This window comes from Aethalodelphis obliquidens, unplaced genomic scaffold, assembly GCF_003676395.1.
Source record: "Aethalodelphis obliquidens isolate GAN/ISIS:26980383/991018 unplaced genomic scaffold, ASM367639v1 scaffold19, whole genome shotgun sequence".
In the NCBI taxonomy this organism is placed as follows: Eukaryota; Metazoa; Chordata; class Mammalia; order Artiodactyla; family Delphinidae; genus Aethalodelphis; species Aethalodelphis obliquidens.
The window spans coordinates 8,389,043-8,408,316 of record NW_020837963.1 but is presented as its reverse complement, the minus strand read 5'-3'; the positions used below and the strand labels follow the sequence as shown (position 1 = coordinate 8,408,316).

General features: G+C 41.7%; 1 protein-coding gene across 1 annotated transcript in view; it reads right to left on the bottom strand.

The window, feature by feature from the left end:
• The window catches only part of DCC (DCC netrin 1 receptor), a 1,156,455-nt gene extending 1,142,243 nt beyond the window's left edge, over nucleotides 1-14,212 (bottom strand). Inside the window, 1 exon segment of the mRNA XM_027118541.1 lies at nucleotides 14,024-14,212. Within this exon segment, the coding sequence (XP_026974342.1) occupies nucleotides 14,024-14,114 (91 nt within the window). The 5' untranslated portion in view covers nucleotides 14,115-14,212.
• Between the last annotated feature and the right edge of the window lie 5,062 nt (nucleotides 14,213-19,274).

Below are 19,274 nucleotides of genomic sequence, written 5' to 3'. Positions count from 1 at the left end.
TTGACAAATGCCCTAGATGCAATAATAACAGGGCTTAAAGAGATAGCAAATTCTATAGACTTCACATACTTGCATTTTAGTGCTTGTAGGATTTCCTTGATTTTGAATTGTTTCCAAGAACTCTGGAATGGCGCCAATAAAATTAGTAAGAGTGCCACGTAAAGGAAAAAACAATCAAGTACAAAGAAGGGAAGAGGAGAATAAAATAAAATTCTCTGGAAAAAGCTGAGTACTCATATGAAATGTAATATATCCTTAACTGAACTTTGCATGGCTTGTGATAAAAGTAACTTCAGATTCTGTGCAAACTTGAGAATAACCATTATATGGAAATCAATTAGTGAGTATTTGTTAGATAATTAATATGCACCCAGCATTATACGAGGCACATTAAAACAAAAGTATTAGACGTGCTTCTCCAATAAATAAATTATCCTACCATCTCCAATATATTCTGATACTGAAAATAAGCTGTTTCTGACAGTTTGGGGACCAGGTAGTTGGCAAAAAAAAAAAAAAAAAAAGAAAACCTTCAAGTTTGGACATCAAATTTTATGTTAGCGCAGGTTTAGAGGGTAAGGACTTCTATGACCCAAATACGACAGCCAAGGTACAAGTTAGTTGTAAACCATCAAACGGGCACCCATGTTCTCTGATGGGGCCCCCTCTTAATAGGCCTTGCAGCCTGCCCCCACTTATTCTTCCATCTGGCTAACAGCAACCACGACACTGCTGAAGACCCTTCAGAATTTTCCCCACTCCCATCCCCACCCCAGGTACCTAAGTTAGGGTGACCAAACACTACAGTTTACCTGGGGCTGTCCTACTCTTAACACTGAAAGTCCTGCTTCCTAGGAGGCCTCCCAGTCCTGGGCAAACAGGAACAGCTGGTTGCCCCCTAAATGCTGCAGCGTCAGGACCAGAGCCACCAAACTCTCCCACAGGCCTATTCCTCTATGTATGTCCTACTCCCTCCGCCTATGAGTTTGTTCTCCTTCTCTTCCTTTAATTCATTCTTGAAGATTGATTAAATTATCTTTCCTAAGCTATAGGCCATGAAATGCATTTTTTCCCCGAGAGGCGGTTTCACCCTTCTATAAACAGAATTTTACTCTAGAGGGGAAAAAAAAAAAAACAACAGCAGCCTTACATAACCTTTCACAAAAGCCCTACTCATTTTCTACCAGGACCTGAAAAGGGCCTACATTTCATGGGCGAAGCAGAAAACTTCTCTCACCAAGAGGAACACTGGTGATTTTCATTCAGATTGATCCAATCTGCACAGCTGAACCCCCAGGTTCTCTTCTTGTAGAGTCTGATTTGGAGCACGCCAGTTAAAGCTCCTCTCTCTGCCAGGCAGTGCAGAGCAAAACTTCAAAACCTCGCACTGAGTTTTCTGTCTGTAAAGCTTTACTCTCTTCAAACACCTCAGTAACGCCCCTTCTCCCCCTACCACAGAGGCCCAGGCAAATGAGCATTTGGTCTGTTTCATGCCCTGAAGACCGTTCCCCATCAAACGATGAGCATCAGCATGGGGTCGCTGGCAGGGTCTCACTTTGAGCACCTGTGGGCTTTTAGCGTCAGACCCAAGAGGCAGAGGAGGGAGGGTGAGGATGGACTCAGGGCCCTAGTGTCCCTTTCGAGTGCCTGCCATTCTCCCTGCATCTGAGTATTTTTAAGGAGGAAAGGGGATAGAGGGAGGAGAAAATATGGAATGCAAAGCCGGAGACCCTTTTACAATGTGCCTTCTTCCTTGAGCATTGATAAGAAGGGAAAAGGCAGGTGGAAAACCCAGAGAGCATTTTCAGAGCATTTTCAAGGGCCTTTAATCTCAAGGAAAATGAAACATGTCATGGTCTCCAAGAAATACATTAGCTGCTAAATTACACACCAGAAGGCTCTTGGATGTTGGTGTAGTTCGCCATTCCAAGACCAGTTCCTGAAGCTAAAGTCCTCCAAAGAAGCTTCAAGCTAAGATTAAACAAGTATGGATGGAACCTTTTCCCACTGAGATTTTTACAAAGAAATCGAGCCCAGGGTCACTTCCGTCCGTGGGTTTTCAGTCTCCTAGGGCAGTGTTTCTCAGTCACCTGGGATTCTCATTCAGTTAAGTCGAGGTCTGGACTCACTTTCTGTTTTCCTAAATAGATCCTGGGAGATGCAAATGTTGCTGGTCCATGGACCACACTTTGAATAGCAAGGTCCTAGGACACTGATTCTCAAACTTGGCTACACTTTGGGACAACATGGAGGTTTAGTAACTGTGTGTGCTGGGCCTCATCTCAGAGATTCTAATTCTATTGTACAGGATAGAGCTGGGCATTAACACCTAGCCAAGGTGAGAGTGTCTTCTTCAGAGAGAAGATTCTCAGGGCAAATTATACCTGGCACTGCACGTTAACCACTAGCCTCCAGGTGTTCATGCTAAGTAGATGCTGGACTCAATGGGTCTGCAGGAAATGGATGTGGTTAACCAAACAGGAGTTAAAGGAGGAGGTTAATTTGGATGAGGGATCCACAGGAGGTACGTCATACGGTGCCAAGTTTGATCAATATTGTACTGTGTCAGGTCTAACTTAGCTGAATCTGTTAGCCTCTGAATCTAGCAAAGGCATGGACCATGGACCACTAAACCATGACCCACTAAACGAAGCATGGGCTTGATTTCAAAATTTCTGTTAGAATCTGACATCTTATTTTATTTCTAAGTCTTTAAAATCAACTACAACAATGAAATTGAGGAGGGTTCTAGAGTGGCCTGCCCATGCCTGTGAAATCTGCTACATGTAGACTATTCCAGTATAAATCTAGCCCACAGTAGGATAATACTAAACACAGCTAGCCTTTAGAGAACATTTAAGGGTCAGGCATGGGAATGGATATAGTTTATCTAACTGTTGGAGTAAGTTTATCTCCAGTTTAGAGATGGGAAAGAGAAGTCAATTTTGTCTCCATTTTACAGACGGGGAAGTCGAGGTCAAGTCCACTAGCTGACAGGCTTTCCCCCGCCAGGTTGTGCCACGTCTCTCATCATAACCCAAGACCACAGGACCATGCAGCCAACTCCTTTGCAACTTGGCAGCAGTGGAGGAAAGGGGATGCAAGCTCAATGGCTTCTAAGTGAGCTGCAACTTAAAGCTAGGAGAACACTCATCCATTTTTTTTAATGAACAGTAATAGAAAGAAAATGTATACAATAACAGGAGCATCTTGAAAAAATAAGCTGCAAAAATTTTTAAATCTTAGGTTCAGTTTCCTTTTTAAAAAATTCACCTAGAGTTATCAGGCGCACATTTCAAAGGAGGTCACGGGAAAACGAAATGTCTCCGTGCCAATCTTACTTGAATAGAAAAGGTGAAGTCCTGTTTCTCTCTGTTCAGTGATAGCTTTCAAAGTGGAAGTAGCCTGTTACACATGCTCATTAATAATCACTTGCATTCATCTAGCTCTTTACACTTTGCAAAGATTTTTTCCCCCCATTTTACATTGTGTCCACACAACCCCATAGGTATTTCTAAACATGTGAGATAGGTAGGTTCATAAATTCACACCTAATAGTTAATAAGAAAATCAGGGCAAGGATTACCTATGCAATTTGCTTAAATTTTTAAATGATTGTGCTGAAACTAGAAAAAGGTCTTTGTTGTGAATTCATTTCAATTCATTCAACCAGTATTTATTAGTATGCGTAGCTACTATCTTCAAGAGAGGATCCAAGGGTATTCTCCAGCTCAGCCAAGCCGTCATCATGATTAGTTCTCCTGGATCTGGTTCCACTCATCTTCTTTGAATTCACTATGCCTCCACCCACTACACAGCCTTTGCACTCACCCTTCTCACTAGCGTTTTCTCCCCTGCCTCTCCCTAAACATCCCCTCTTTAACCAAGTTTACTTATTCTTTGGGTGCCAACTACAACTTTCTCAGGGGAGCCTTCTTGGAGCTGGATCTGAGCTGCTCTCCTATAATACTCTCTTTCTTTCAAAGGCTTCTCTCATTCGAAATAATGGACTTATTAACGTATTTATTTGATTAGCATTTCCATCCACTGCATTCAAAGTTCTATCACCACCTTAGCACAATACCTGGCACACATAAATAAGGAAAGAAAGGGTCATGGAGGTCTGGGGATGCATGTATAGCAATAGGCTGCCAGATCTGCCACATAAAACTCCATATCCTTGGGGCTTCCCTGGTGGCGCAGTGGTTGAGAGTCTGCCTGACGATGCAGGGGACACGGGTTCGTGCCCCGGTCCGGGAAGATCCTGCGTGCCGCGGAGCGGCTGGGCCCGTGAGCCATGGCCGCTGAGCCTGCGCGTCCGGAGCCTGTGCTCCGCAACGTGAGAGGCAAAAAAAAACCCCAAAATCTCCATATCCTCATTCTTGCCAAACGTGAGCTTGGTTTAAACATGATTGACAACTTTTTACACTCCTTTCTTTTTGTTTTTGTTTTGTTTTGGTCAATCAATCTATGGATACAAGGATGACAGAATTGGCTCTGTTACCCCATCTGGCTAGCATTAATATATTAATGATATAATGCATAAACATGGTAGTTGATATTTTTCAGAGTCTACCCTGCTTGGTTTGTGCTTCTTCTCTTAATGAGTACTTTGTTCTGCCTTGTAACCCATTTAGCTATGTCTGTGCCTGTCACCTTCTCTTAGTGATAAACTCTTGGAGGGCAGAGACACATTTAAGCCTTTCATTTAATTCTCTGTAACCCATAGTAAATGTTTAGTAACTATTACCTTGAATAAAAGTCTTAATCTTATTTGATCCTTATAATACCTCAATGATTTTGTCAGGCATTGATAGTCCTACCTGGAAAATGAGGACTTAAAATTTGAGAGACAAAATGTGTGTCCGTGAATGACTGTACAATAAGGTAAACACTATGCTAAATCTATATTTCCTAATATATGACTTGGGAGAGCTTACTTAGAAGAGCACATTAAATTTGGGGCACTTGATTACCAGAAAGATATAAACAAACTAGAGGGAGTTCAGGTAAGAAAAATAAACATGATTAAGCTTCTGGAGAGGTATGAAGAAAGATTAAATGAACTAAATATTTACAGTCTGGTTAAGTGAGGACTCAGGGGGGAGGCAAGAATGATTTATGGCTAAAATTATCTAACAGGCTTCAGCACAGAAGACACAGAATGCCACTGAGGAGGGCAAACAGGAACCAGGAGCTGGGTGATAGGAGTGACAGGAGGAATATTTAGAACAGGACTATCCAAGATGAATTTTAAGAGGAAATTTTAACAGCAAGAACTGATATGCTGCTGAAAAGTTTCAAGGGAAACAGTGAACAAGCCATCCCTGGAGACATCTCAAACCAGAAGGGAAAATAACTAGAAATTGTCCTGCAGGGAACAGCTCTGCCCAGACATTAGACATGAAAAGGAAAGCTTTGCAGATTTTCTCTCTAATTTACATTCTTCTGGGATCCCAAGAGGCTGAGCAAAGATGTGGAAACAATGGATTGAGGACTCCGGGCGCGGGGGGTTTGCTTAAATGTCTCAGCCTTGGCTCACATCTCTAATGAGTCGGCACAGAGGCAACACCCCAGAGAAGCCACTGCTAGCATATCCAAGGCTTTATTCCATCCAGGGCCCTTCATTAGTCTGTCCCGTGGGAAGGGGTGAAACAATTAGGGACACCCCCCCCCCCCCGCCAAAACTGGGACGTGTGCGTATGCCCTTGTGCAAGTATGGGTTTTGTTTGAAACCCACAGTCATATATGAAACAATGATCCTGGGCCTATGTACTTTACCATATTGGAAACATACCCAAGTTCAAATGCCAGATTAGGATTTTAACTCATACTTGGTATCTGGCATTACAATTCTGTGATTTAGTCATCTTTGAGTTCTGTCATATTCAGGGGATTTATAAGGTTCCTCAAATTAAGCCTGGCACCTCAGGATCCAGCTTTCCTGTAAGTGACATGCTGCATAGACACAATAAATAGGATAAAGCAGGATACTGACATGGCAAGAGTTACTCTAGGTAATCAACAATCCTACAGTGACTAAGGATCTCTCTTCCAGTCTAAAATAAGTGTTCATTCTGGAAAGCTGTTTAGGGAAAGTCTGGGCTAAAGTAGGCATGATACAGTATCAGGCAACAACTTCCTAAAAGTTAGATGACCAACTGCATCTAAACCTAAAAGCAAAAGTTGCTTAGTAGCAAAGACGGAATAACTACTAACAGTAATAGTATTGATGCCACAAAGCAAATGGCTGCTCAGTTGGAAAAACAGAATCATAGAACTACCTTGCTGAAATCACAAATGGCCAATAAATTTATGGGAAAAAATGTTCAACCTTATGAGCAATCAGGGAAATGCAAATTAAAACCACAGAGAGATGCTAATCCACATCCAGCAGATGAGAGCAAATTAAACACATGACAATACCAAGTACTGGTGGAGACATGGAACAAAGAAGATCGTCCTATGCTCCTGGTGGGAGTTTCAATGCAAAGTTCAAGGTAACTTGTCATTGTGCCCTAAAAGTAAAGATGCCCTTTCTATGACTCAGCAACTCCATCCCTAGACATGCACTCTGGACATGGTGGCAAATTTGTTCCACAGAACATGGATAAGAATGTTCATAGCAGTATTATTGGCAATAGCAAAATACTGACTTCCCAGAAGTTCAGCAATGGTAGATTGATTAAGTGTGGTTAATTAATATCATGGAATATTATACAGCAGAGAAAGTGACTGAAGTGTAGCCATATGCATTCTCACAGATGAATCTCAAATATTTAATGTTTAGCAAAATTACATACCAGAGAAGAATACACACATTATATTTATTTTATATGGTCACGTACAGGCAAAGCAAAATCATATGTTAAAGATTCAAACATATGTAGCAAAACTATAAAAAGGCAAGGGACTAATTAATACAAAATTAAGAAAAATGCGGGTGGGTACATGGGTTATTTGTTTCATTAAAATTATTATTGTGATCAATGTTATTATTATTAATTATACCCAACACTATATATATAGTATGCTCATAACTTAAATAAATCATATAATGTTGAAAACAGTAATATAACTAGAAGTTGTCTAGTCCACACCCTCATTTAACAAGGAAAAACATAAAGAAAAATGGCATCCAAAGTAACAGCAGATTTCAGAAATGCTACAAACCCATTAGTGAAAACCAATTAGCTAGTGAGGGACTCAGGACTTGATTTGGAATCTCCCCTTTTACTTTAGACGCATCTCAACAAAACACAGTCACCTATCTCTCAGCAAATCAGAAGTAGAAAAGAGAAAAACTTCTTTGAAGAAGTCTTACGACAGGGGGAACTTCCAGCTGGATACAAACAAGTAGATAAATCGCATTCTACAAATCAGTAATAAAAGCCTTAGGAAAACAAAGCAATAGTCTGTGGCCATTTAATGGGAAATAAACAGTCCTCCATGAGGCAATATCTTCAGAAATCTTCCCTATAAGACCAGAGAATTTAATAAGTGAGCCACAGTAATGCCTGGGGCTTCTTAAGGACAGGTTCAATTATGTTCTACATACTTAAAATGCAGCTAAGGGAGTGGATAAACATTTTTAAAGGCTTAAAAAATGAGTAAAATCAGGAAATATTGGTGTTTAACAAGAAACTTCAGTACTAAGAAAACTAGAGTAAATAACATTTATATTAACCATTTAATTCGTTTATTCTCTTATAAAAATGTTAAAGCCAATTTAAGAACATTTAAGATACCAGAGTAATGTTGGTATTGATAAGCTCTCTTACCAGGTTAAGATACACTAACGAGTTGGTATTTTCATTAGACTGTATCATAAAGATTCAGTTAATTCAGTAGAACATTTTTGTCCTAGGTATGCCCAAAAGTAGCCTTCTGGCAAGAACTAGTCTGTAACGGATGAGCAAAAGACAAGAGCAAAATGTCCAAACTGCAATGCGTACCCGTCAAATCGCTCGGAATAATCACAAGTGGTATAAAGGGCCTTCCTCTCTTGAAACCGTGGAATGGCTGAACAAGCAAGAAGTCAGAGAATCTGGATGTGTGCAATTAAGCTAAAGTACCTCACAAAAATAAGAAGTAGGTTATAGGCACTGGGCTCAGAGAATTTAGGAAAGAAGATGAATTTCCTCACCCAGGTCATGTCATAACAATAAACTTTAAAAATATGATCAATAAATAGGGAATGATTTATATGTTTTCTGGTTGAACTACTCCCTCAAGAAATGAAAGCTGTGAATAATATGGTTGTTTCAAACTATTTATAAAAAAGCAACATGTACTAGTATAACCACTGGCAAATCACCATCAATAATGAAAAAGAAGAAATATATTCAATCATACACATTATTATGTATTTCTAAACTATACCATTGATAAGGTCAGGCATTTCTAAACCACTAAAAAAAAAAAAATTACTTAACAGTTGAGTTAAAGAGGTCTGGTTTTTTTAACCTCAGGCTAAAATGTGTCAAAGAACTTTAAAACACTATAGTGTTTTGATCATCAATGAGCCAACCTAGATTTCTGTGTGTTAGTCCAGCACTAAAGCAGAGAAATAGAAGGAATCAACCATCTACTGAAGGAGGGAGCAAATTGTGGAATACTAAGAGGCGCTGTAATGAACCTTCGTGCTGCAATTATAAAGGTGTGTAATATTCTGCATTTTATTTTCTGCTGTTACCCGCTTGGCATGTGTAACATATCATTTTATCTTGCATGTTTCAATTGGCCTACAGGGAAAATAATCTGGACTGTTCATCCTTTTTTTTTTTTTTTTTTTTTTAATTGACAAGTTTAACATTTGCTTTACTTGAGGTCTTGTTTTGAAGGAAAATATCTTAAATGCTTTGGGGTCAGTGCCATGCTACTGATTTTATAATACCCATTAAGAAGTGCTTTGATCTCTGAAAAGTAGTAACTTTGAAGAAAATTAAAGTTCTATTATTCCAAGCAGGTAACACCCTCCTGGAAAGAAAGCAGCATGCTGAGGTTGGCATAATCTACCCTCCCCTAGTGGTCATTTCTACCTCCCATTAATGCTCTATGAGCTCTGAAATTTCAATGATACTGGCTGAGAGGCCACTAGTTAGTCTCCTATAGTAAGAGTACCACTTAGCTGTCTTTAGAATTTACAGGTAGTTTAACTTCCCAAAAAAGAAACACTCATGAAAATTTAAAAATTTGTTTTTAAGGCAAATCCCCATGACCTTGCAAAGTGTAGTACAGCATGTTAACTGCAGTGCCTGTGGATCAGGACCTTGGATTCACAGTGAGAAAGGTTTTCCTGGGTTGTATGAAAGGTGGCAGTGTTGATGCTATACAGTTTAGAGATCAGAGCTATAATTCTGTAGAGATAGGCTGGAGAGAAGCAAGCAGGCTGCAGAACAGTTCATCGGGCATCATGTTGGTATTTAATTCAGTGTGTTTCCATCAAGACTTAGTGAGATCCCAGGCTACAATTCATTAGGGTATAACTGTTGTGACAATTCACGAAACGCTTCAATCCTCCTCGAGTATCATAATAAAGAAACAGAGAAAAAAGAAGAAGATTCCACGTTTATGTTTTATGAATTGTAAATGTGCACAGTATTTACCACTCCACTTCAGGGATTATGGTATGTTTCCAGAACCAAGTGACTTTTTATCTTCAGTTAATTAATCAAGTAATCCTTGGCAGGCTTATGTGTCATTATTCCTTTTACTCAGGCAAAACAAAGGTTTCCCGAAATTTGCGTATACAGTTCATGTAAGAGATTATCATCTGAGGTAGGTTACTCCATCAAAAATTGATCATTTGAGCTAGTAGCTGTGTAACAAATACCAGAATACAGCAATGTGTTCCTAAGTCAGTGCAAGTTTCTGAGCGCAATACAGGCCATATCTTTGGAAAGTGGGGAGATCCACAGCCAGGTCAGAAGAGCTCACTCACCGGTGAAATAGCACACTGGTTTCCAGAAGCATCTTTATGTATTTAGCACTAGCTCAATTCCCCCCCGAAGTCATACATTTGGGGAGGTGGCACGGAGGGTGAAAATGCTCTCTTCCTTGTATATGATTGGCTTTTAATATAAGCAAATGCCAGAAACAACTGCATCCCTTCCTCATAGAATTACTTTGTTTGGCAGAAGTATGAGGAAAAAGAAATTTCACAAGCACAGTTTCAGATGGCAAATTTTCCAAAGAAAAAGTAAGAATATTTGCTTTAAATTGTAATCTCGTGGCCCAGTCTTCCATGGAAAGAAATATTCTGTTCAGAAATTCAGCACTACCTACATACATGCAGCATCACCTAAAGATAAAAAGTGTTTTCGTTGAGAAGTTAAGATTGAAAATAGAGCTTGTTTCCAAAGGAGAAAGATAGTACTAGATGACCCTACTACATACAGCAGGAAACGTTCTAGGAGCAAATCATATGCATTTGAAGAATTTCAAACTATTGAACGAAAGAAGAAATGTAAGCCAGAGAGGAAGAAATCTTTCCTCTCATAAAAGATGCTTTTGAGGATAACTAAAGTGCTAGAATTCCCTTGGAAGATGCAGTGTCATCCCTTCCCTCTCCAGAAACAAGTAAAAATATCCCCTTCCACCTAAAAATCACCTCCTCAAATCTCATCCAGCTCCCCATTGGCTGAGAAAATCGTACTACAGCCTGTAAATATCCTGTACTCCGGGAGAAACTTCCAGCAGGGCTCACTGAAGAATTTAGACAGGATTAAAGCTCTTCCTCTTCAATGAAAACAATAAGGAAGTTTGCTGAAAGGTTAACTTGCCCAAGAATAAATGTAAGTCATACACACTGGGAAGTTATAAATCTCTCCCCAGGAAAAAAAAAAAAAAAAAAATGCCTATCAGCAGCTCAAGCCAGCCCAGCTCTTAAGAACATTAAAGCAAATGCACTAAGCCTAATATATGCACATAGAACACATGTGGTGGCTGTTTCACAGGCTTCATAACTCAGAGGGCAAGGCTGCTGTGTGGGAAATGGATGCTGTGACAGGTCCCTGGTGATTTATACCACAGCACTCACAGAGGAGTGGACAGCTGGGCTGCCCAGGCGCCCTCAGGTCCTGCCATGCTCCACTCAACAGCAAAGCCAGATCTGGGGCGTCGGATCTGCTTTGGTTGCGGGGGATGAGAAAGATGTGGATAGGGGACGTAGCAAGCTTTATCTCACCATGTCCCGACGACATAAACGCGCACTGATGTTTTTAATCGAATGTAATCCAAACATATATATGAAGAATTAATTAAAATTAACATGTATACTTGCAATTGCATTCATTACCATCGAAAATGTTCATCTCTTCTGAGATGCCAGGACTCTACTTAGTGCCTTTGCTTGGGGCTCAAGTCAAATATATAAGAAGACAGCATCTTACAAAAAGCCAGCTAGAAAAGCACTAGCCTCCTCCTCCAACATCACTTCCCCATCCTATGCCAACACTGTCCAGGGATGCCCTTTGTTATGTCCTAATGATTTCACAAAAATCTACAGCAGTTTCAGACTTTATCTAGGAAGTGGGAAAATAGCCAGTGCTATTGTACTTGTCTCCATAATCCTTTGTCACCAATCAACAAAGTCTTTAAAAACATCCTCCTGAATGGGAATTTCACTGCCAGTAAACTAGACACTTGGCCTTATTAAGGGCACCTCCTACTGGTCCTTTCATAGAGTGAACTGTGCTTTCCTCATCATCAATTCCCTGCCATGTCCCTGAAGAGGGGAAATTGCTACTGGAGAAAGGAGAAACAGATTAAGGAGCAAAGATCAGAGTGATCTGAATTAGCGATATCTCAAAACTGCACCATCCACTTTCCTGGGACTGGCGCAAACTACATCACATCTGAAAATAACACAAATGGATTTAGAAGTATAGAGGAGCTTAAAGATTGAGACCCACAAGCCTATCCACAGGCACTTCCCTTGTATATGTATCTTTTTGTCTGCCTTTTCAATCATAGACTTATCCCTTGAGGAGTTAATTAAAATAAAGTAATATATGGTCCTAACTTTCTAGACAAGAAACTTAAATAAATGGGAAGGGGGATAATTAATTAATTTAGATATTAGTAAAACATATATAAATCCATCTCCATTCATTTATCCCCACCCTTTGCCAAAGACAGTTGGGAAAGGCTTTAAAATATTTTAGTGTAACTGACAAAATGTCATTGTCCATTTCTGCACACCTTCCTTGTCTAATGCAGTATTTTCAGCCCACACATTTCAGGCCTGGCTCCATAGACTTTCTACCCAGCGAGGATGCCCCTCTAAACTTCCCCTCTCTCCTCCTTGGCCTTCTACCAAACTGCCCGAGAGCACAAGTCAATCTGTGCAGAAGGAGGGTGCTCCTGGCTGCAGCATCTAGTGTCTGAGGGTAGCAGGAGGAAATTTTGAAGACACCTTTCGCGACTGCTTTACTGCAGGGATAGTCCCCCGCCCACCTTCTGGGAGTAATTGCTGAGGACAAAGCTCCGGAAGAGTGGAGCCCAGAGGAGGAGACCAGCCTGAGAGGGAGGGAGGAAGCACGAGCTGCTGGGGGAGCGAATGCTGATACGCGTGCACCGCACCGGAACACACACACACACACACATACACACACCCCTCTTGCTGGCTTGTGCTCGCTCGCTCTGTCAGGCCAAAGGAAGGCGAAGGGTCGGGTCGATGTGGATGCGCAGATCCCTACTCCTTTTCGGCCACGTCAAAATTTGGGGAGCCTCGCGCTTGAGTGTCTGAATCCCTAGCCACCGGAGAGGCACATTCCCCACTGGCGCTCGCAACCCTGGACCGCGCAGCACTTAGCAGCAACAAGAAAGCTGGAGCTTCAGGTTCCCGAGAGGCTGGGGGCTTGGACACGGTTTACATTCTGTTCCCTGTTAATTTCCAAGCCACATGTTGGGGTGCTCCCACCCAACGCCTGGCCCCTGCCAGAGGCCCCTTTTCTCTGGGATTTGGGGAAAGGTTATTTCCGAAGGGAACTGAATGCTCAGCCAGTTGCTCTCCCTTCTTCCCCGCCGGGCCCACTCCCTACACCCTAGTGTCCATCTACACTTGTGGTGAGGCCGGCAAAACCAGTAGACTGTTATAATGAATCATTTTGTTCTTTTTTAAATTATTATAATTATTTTGGCCACGAAACCTCCAGCTCCACGTTCGCAGACTGCCGCAGCCCTGAGCATCCCTCCGATCCCTCTTTTTCCTGCTCTAACCCAATCCAGTGCCCAAACAGTTTTGCCATTTTTAATTAGGAAATGCGCTTGCCAAGTACCAGGGCCAGGGGGCTGGTTCCCCAGAATAGCAATCATTTGGAGTTTGGAAGTGTCCTGGAGATATCTGGAGACTTAGCTTGAGAGCTGCATTCACTGTTAAAAAATAAAACAAAACACGCCTCCTTCCTCCTGGCAACTCTGCAGCCTCCTTCGGCACCATCGTCCCCTCCTCCAAAGTACCAAAACACATTAGCGTGCCTTTCTCCAATTCTCAATCAGCAAGTCTAAAAATCCAAACCAGAGATGCGTCATATACAAACGACTCAGCCCCACCATCTACATTCCGCACAGACTCCCTCAAAGCCCCCCTGGAGGACCTCCTCCACTTGGCCCTGTTGCCCCAATTCCCCTCCTCCGTAGCTTTCCGAGGCTTTAAGGATCCAACCCAGTTCCTTTCAAGACGTCCCCATCACCTGCTTCCTCCCTGCCCCAGCCCGCCAGCTCTCCAAACCAATGCAAGGATTTGCAAAAGCAAAGATGTGAGAAGCACCAGATTTGTTAAAAAGCCAAGGGGCGCCCCTTTCCCCAGCTGCCAACATCCTCCACCCCCAGGGAAAAAAAAGTCTTCCCATCTTTTATCATCGGTGAGGAAATGGGGGACAGAGGGAGCTCCGAACATCTTGCCCTTTCTCCCTCTACCCCAATTCTACTACTCGCCAAAGGAAATGAGGAGAAGGAAAGGGGTGTGTTGGGGGGGTGGCCGGAGGGTGCGAAGAGAAGAAAGGAAAGAACCTCTTACCGGTGACTTGGAGATGTGCGCTGAGCAGGGTAGCTCCGAAGAGTACAAAAGCCAGCTTGGGTACCCAAACACATCCAAGACTATTCTCCATATTTCAGCCAACACCTTCGGGGCCGGGGGTCCTGGGCAGCCGCAACACTCACACACATGCACTCACACACGCATGCACACATGCACACACACGCGCCGAGCCCCTTCGGCTTCCTCCTCGTCCACTTCCTCCACCTTTCTCCACCTCCCCTGCGCCTCTTCTGCCTCCGAAGCCTTTTTCCTCGTCCACTGACAGAATCAGCAGCAAAAAGAGGCAGCAAAAAGTTCCATTCGGTCCAAGAGATCTCGAGCCCCGGTAAAACCTCGGAAAACTAACTCAAGGAAACAGAGGGAACAAGAGGAGGGCAACCAGCTCTCCACGGGGCTTCCGAAACAGCAATAAACAGACTACCCAGGAGGGACCAAGACGAGACAGAAAGGAATCCTGTGGCTGGGCTGTGCATCCAAAGATTGACGCTGGGTAAAGTTGAAGAGAAAAATCCGTGCGCGAAACCTGGGGATGCTGTTTGGTTTTCCTCCAAGAGCCGAGGGGGACCTGGGGAGGAGAGGCAGGGCGCTGCGGGGTGGAGCGCTCTCACTTGTTACTGTGGTGTCCGCCAGTGGTGCGTGAGCCGGGAGTTGCAGCCGTACTATCCATTGATCCGGAGAAGTGGAGGGCCGGAAGGGAAAATGTGGAGACCGGAGGGAAACGAACAGGATCAGGCAAAGATTCCACGGGAAAGGGGGTGGGGGCAGAGAGATGCCGGCGAAGAAAAAAAAGAGCGGTCGGGGGAGGCTTCCAAGCAGCTGCGTTCGCCTGGTCTACATATCAATGAGCAGGGATGCCCTCTGTGGGCAAAGCGTGGGAAGTCACTTTTGTCAATGGAGCTGGCAAATACTGTAAGTGTCCGGGGGGGTTTGCTGCTATTTCTTTTGACACTCAACCTTAGGGAATTTATTTCTGACTGTAAAATTGAGGCGGGTATTTAGGCTGGGTCAGATGGGCACGCTGCTTCCTTCCTTCTCTGCCTCCAGCATTACTGAATTTTTCATCTGGAAAGAATCACTTAATCCAACTCCTTCTAGGACAGGTGGGAAACTGAGGTCCAGAAACACAAGGGACAAATACCAGACTGCTATTTCCTGACACAACAGCCAGGGTCCTCTTTTTGTAGGATGTCTTATTTCACCTGTGTTCTCTCTTCTCTAGACAGGATTCAGTGCTTTATTCAACCAATTTTAAAGCATTTACCATGCTCCAGGTACCCTGTTAGCTTCCAGGAAATATAAATGTGAAGTTTAATAAGACTCAGATTCTGTCCTCCAGGGGTTGGTGATCTGTTGGGAGAAAGGCGTAAATAGATAATTATAAAATATCTTAATAAATATGGTCTGTGTAATGAGGAGGTGTTCCAGGAGAACAAGAGAGGGACTTCTCCAGTCCCTGAGACATGAAATGAAGCAAACACACGCAGGAGGAAATTTAGGAAGGGTGCACAGTGGAACCCTTTCAGGAAACTGCTTTAAGCTGACTTTCCTTGCACATCTTATCTCTACTGCAGGACCTCAAGCTCCTTTGAGAAGAGGGATTGTATGTCATTCACCTTTGAACCCCTCACAGATCTAGCAGAAGACTTGGAATGCTGCACGTGCCAAGAGATTTTTGCTGAATAAGTGAACTTACAAAGGAATGAACTTGGCCACAAAGGACGAAAAATAGAAATGCCACTCTGGTAATAGTTCTGTCTTTTAAGGAGCTGTTCAGCTGTAGGTTCTCTCCATTCCCCACTGCATTACATTGTCTATTCACTCTTTCTCTCTCTTCCCCAAACTTTCTTATCACCATCTCACACTTATGAGTTTATGAGAGGAGAAAATGTGGCTATCTATTCAAAAGAAGGGGGGAAAGCATGAAAAATACAGGATACAATCATCATCAGGAAAAGTCCCATGATACTAGAACTTGACAACAGTGTTTCTAGATCATTAGCCATGTCCATCCCTTTCTGTCTTGAAAAAGTTAAGATAAGAAGTACCTGTAACATACAGACACTACCAAATGTAAAACAGATAGCTACTGGGAAGCAGCCGCATAGCACAGGGAGATGAGTTCAGTGCTTTGTGACCACCTACAGGGGTGGGCTAGGGAGGGTGGGAGGTAGACGCAAGAGGGAAGAGATTTGGGGATATATATGTATGTATAGCTGATTCACTTTGTTATAAAGCGGAAACTAACACACCATTGTAAAGCAATTATACTCCAATAAAGATGTTAAAAAAAAAAGTTAAAAAAAGACACTTGGCAAAATTTGAATATGGGTGGTATATTAAATAATAGTACTCTAAGATATTAAAATTCCTCTATTTTATATTTGCATTGTATATAAAATAATATCCTGTTGTTTTAGAAGATAAACATACTGAAACAATTAGGGGTAGACATTTATGATACCTTTAATTTACTCTAAAATTGTTCAGCAAAAATATGTATACACACATTCATACACACACACAAAGTAAACGTGACAAAAGCGAATAATTGGTGAATGTAAGTGAAGAGAGTAAGTTTGTTAAGCATTCTTGCAGCTTTTCAATTCTTTTGTAATTTTTTAAATTAAAAGTTCAAAGAAAGATTGAAAGAAAAAAAAAGGACCTGTGATTTCCAGATCAAACCTCCAGAAATAACTTAGATGGATGGGTCCTTTAGAATGGAACGGAACTCTTTGGTGATCTCCAAATTTCTGAAAATACTCAAAGCTTCCCTTAGCTGAGGATGAGGTAACTGGAGATACAGGCTCAGGGTCTAGAGCAAGGATCTTTAACTCGGTCCATGGACTCTTCCTAGAAGGTCCCTGCTGACAAGTTTCAGGGATTTCATGAGTAACCTGAAATTTTATGAAAAATGATTGACTTCTGTGCTCATGATCTTTTTTCCTTAGGAGGGAATATTTAGCTTTCATTAGATGCACAAAATGAATTCAAGCATGCCCTCTGCCAAAACGATGGGAAGAACCACTGGTTTACAAAGTATGGTATGAAGAAAGAGCTGAAATCTCTTCTGAGAGAGTGATGAAGTCCTCTGCTCTCTTCATCAGTAAAAGAATGTCCACAAACAGTGGGAGGGTAGGAACCAAAAATGGTCCACGGTGTTCAAATCCCTTTAAATGGACACTGCTCAGTCTAACAGAACAAATAGTGATTAAGTTACTCTTCGCTATGGTCCTTGACTCATGTACCCTGAGTCATTGAGGTCATCTGCCCACCAACCAATGAGCTTCTAAAAAGATCATCAAATTCTCATCCTCTTAGATACTTAGTTGGTTTCACAACTAGCTTCTGACAGTTGCTTGTACTCACTTGCCCAATATGCCCTCTTTTTTTTCTTACAGATGACTCCAGCTTGATTTTGGTACCTTTTCTTGGAAACAGCTTCAATCTTTTCTGACTCACAGCATGGCCATTTATGCTTGGGAAACATAGCACCTCCTTACTGCTCCTCTCAGAGGTGTGAGGCCCACTTACAACCTAGCCTCCTTATCAGGAAAAAAGGAAACCAAAAGATTAAAGCGTAAGAGAAGAGCCATGGGAGCCACAGGTAATAGTTTAGTGTAATGAATCCTCTTCATATAGTCTTTATGACATTTGGTGCTGAGAGTCCCCTTCTGGGGTTTAATCTGGTAATAAAATACATAGATAGGCAGATACACTTTTGTGCTCTTAAGGGAGATTAATCAGTACCTATATTTCTTCAAAACACATGTACCCTAAGTTATGTGTGCTTGTGTGTGTTTGGGAAGGGGCAGGAGGCATCTGGAACAACGATTTTCTGAGATTAGCCCAAGAGGATGAGCCAGATTAAAAATATGCAATTCCTTTTAGGATCTGCATTACGGAGCTGCTTTTCTTGTCTTACCTTAATTCAGAAAATTAATGATCTGAGACCATTTCTATTCTTCTCCCTATATCACGACCTGACTTTAAAGACACTTTCTGTAACATGCCCTAGAAATTTACTTGCCAAAACAGTATCACCTAGTCCAATGGTACATGTTAGGCTATGAATTTGACTATACTACAAGTCAAATCATGTGAACATGACAATGTAATAATTCACCATTTAGTCACTTATTTAAGAACACCAATTATTATATTAGACATTCTGGGCTCTGTAATATCTATACACAACATACAACTATCAATAAGACATGGTCATTGCCCTTGGCCAATTTACAGTCATGGGGTGAAGGGATGTATTTTAGTTGACATTTGTAGGTTATTTTGGTTTTTGTTTGTTTTCGCTTTTGCTCAGAATCCATTCTTCCTTATTTTGGTAACCACTCCCACATTTGGCTACTACTCTTCCACATTATCAACTACAAAGGTGAAGAAGTGGATCCTAAGTCCCTCTAGTCCCTCTCCCCTCTAAAGTGGAGACTAGCTTCCTGATCAAGATGATAAAAATCAGAGCTGAGCCCACCAGCCAGTCAGAGCAGAGGAGTCATTTCTGAGGCTTCAAGGAGTCGGAAGCTCTCTGTCTCTCCTGGACGTACTGCTAGGAGAAACCTTTCTTCCCTCTAGATCATGAAAATATATGAGCTTAAATTATTGTTAAAGAAACACAAATCAAAACTACAATGAGGTGCCACCTCACACTGGTCAGAATGACCATCATTAAAATGTCTACAAATAACAAATGCTGGAGAGGGTGTGGAGAAAAGGAAACCCTCTTACACTGTTGGTCGGAATGTAAATTAGTGCAGCCACTCTGGAGAACAACATGGAGATTTCCTAAAAAACTAAAAATAGAGCTACCATATGATCCTGAAATCCCAATCCTGGGCATATACCAAGACAAAACTATAATGTGAAAAGATGCATGCACCCCAGTGTTCATAGCAGCACTATTTACAATAGCCAAGACACAGAAGCAATCTAAATGTCCACGGACAAATGAATGGATAAAGAAGATGTGATACATATATGCACAATGGAATACTACTCAGCCATTAAAAAAGAATGAAATAATGCCATTTGCAGCAACGTGGAAGGACCCAGAGATTATCATACTAAGTGAAGTCAGAAACAGAAAGACAAATATCATATGATAATATCACTTATATATGGAATCTAAAATATGGCACAAATGAATTTATTTACAAAACAGAAACAGATTCACAGACATAGAAAATAAACTTATGGTTAACAAAGGGGAAAGGGAGTG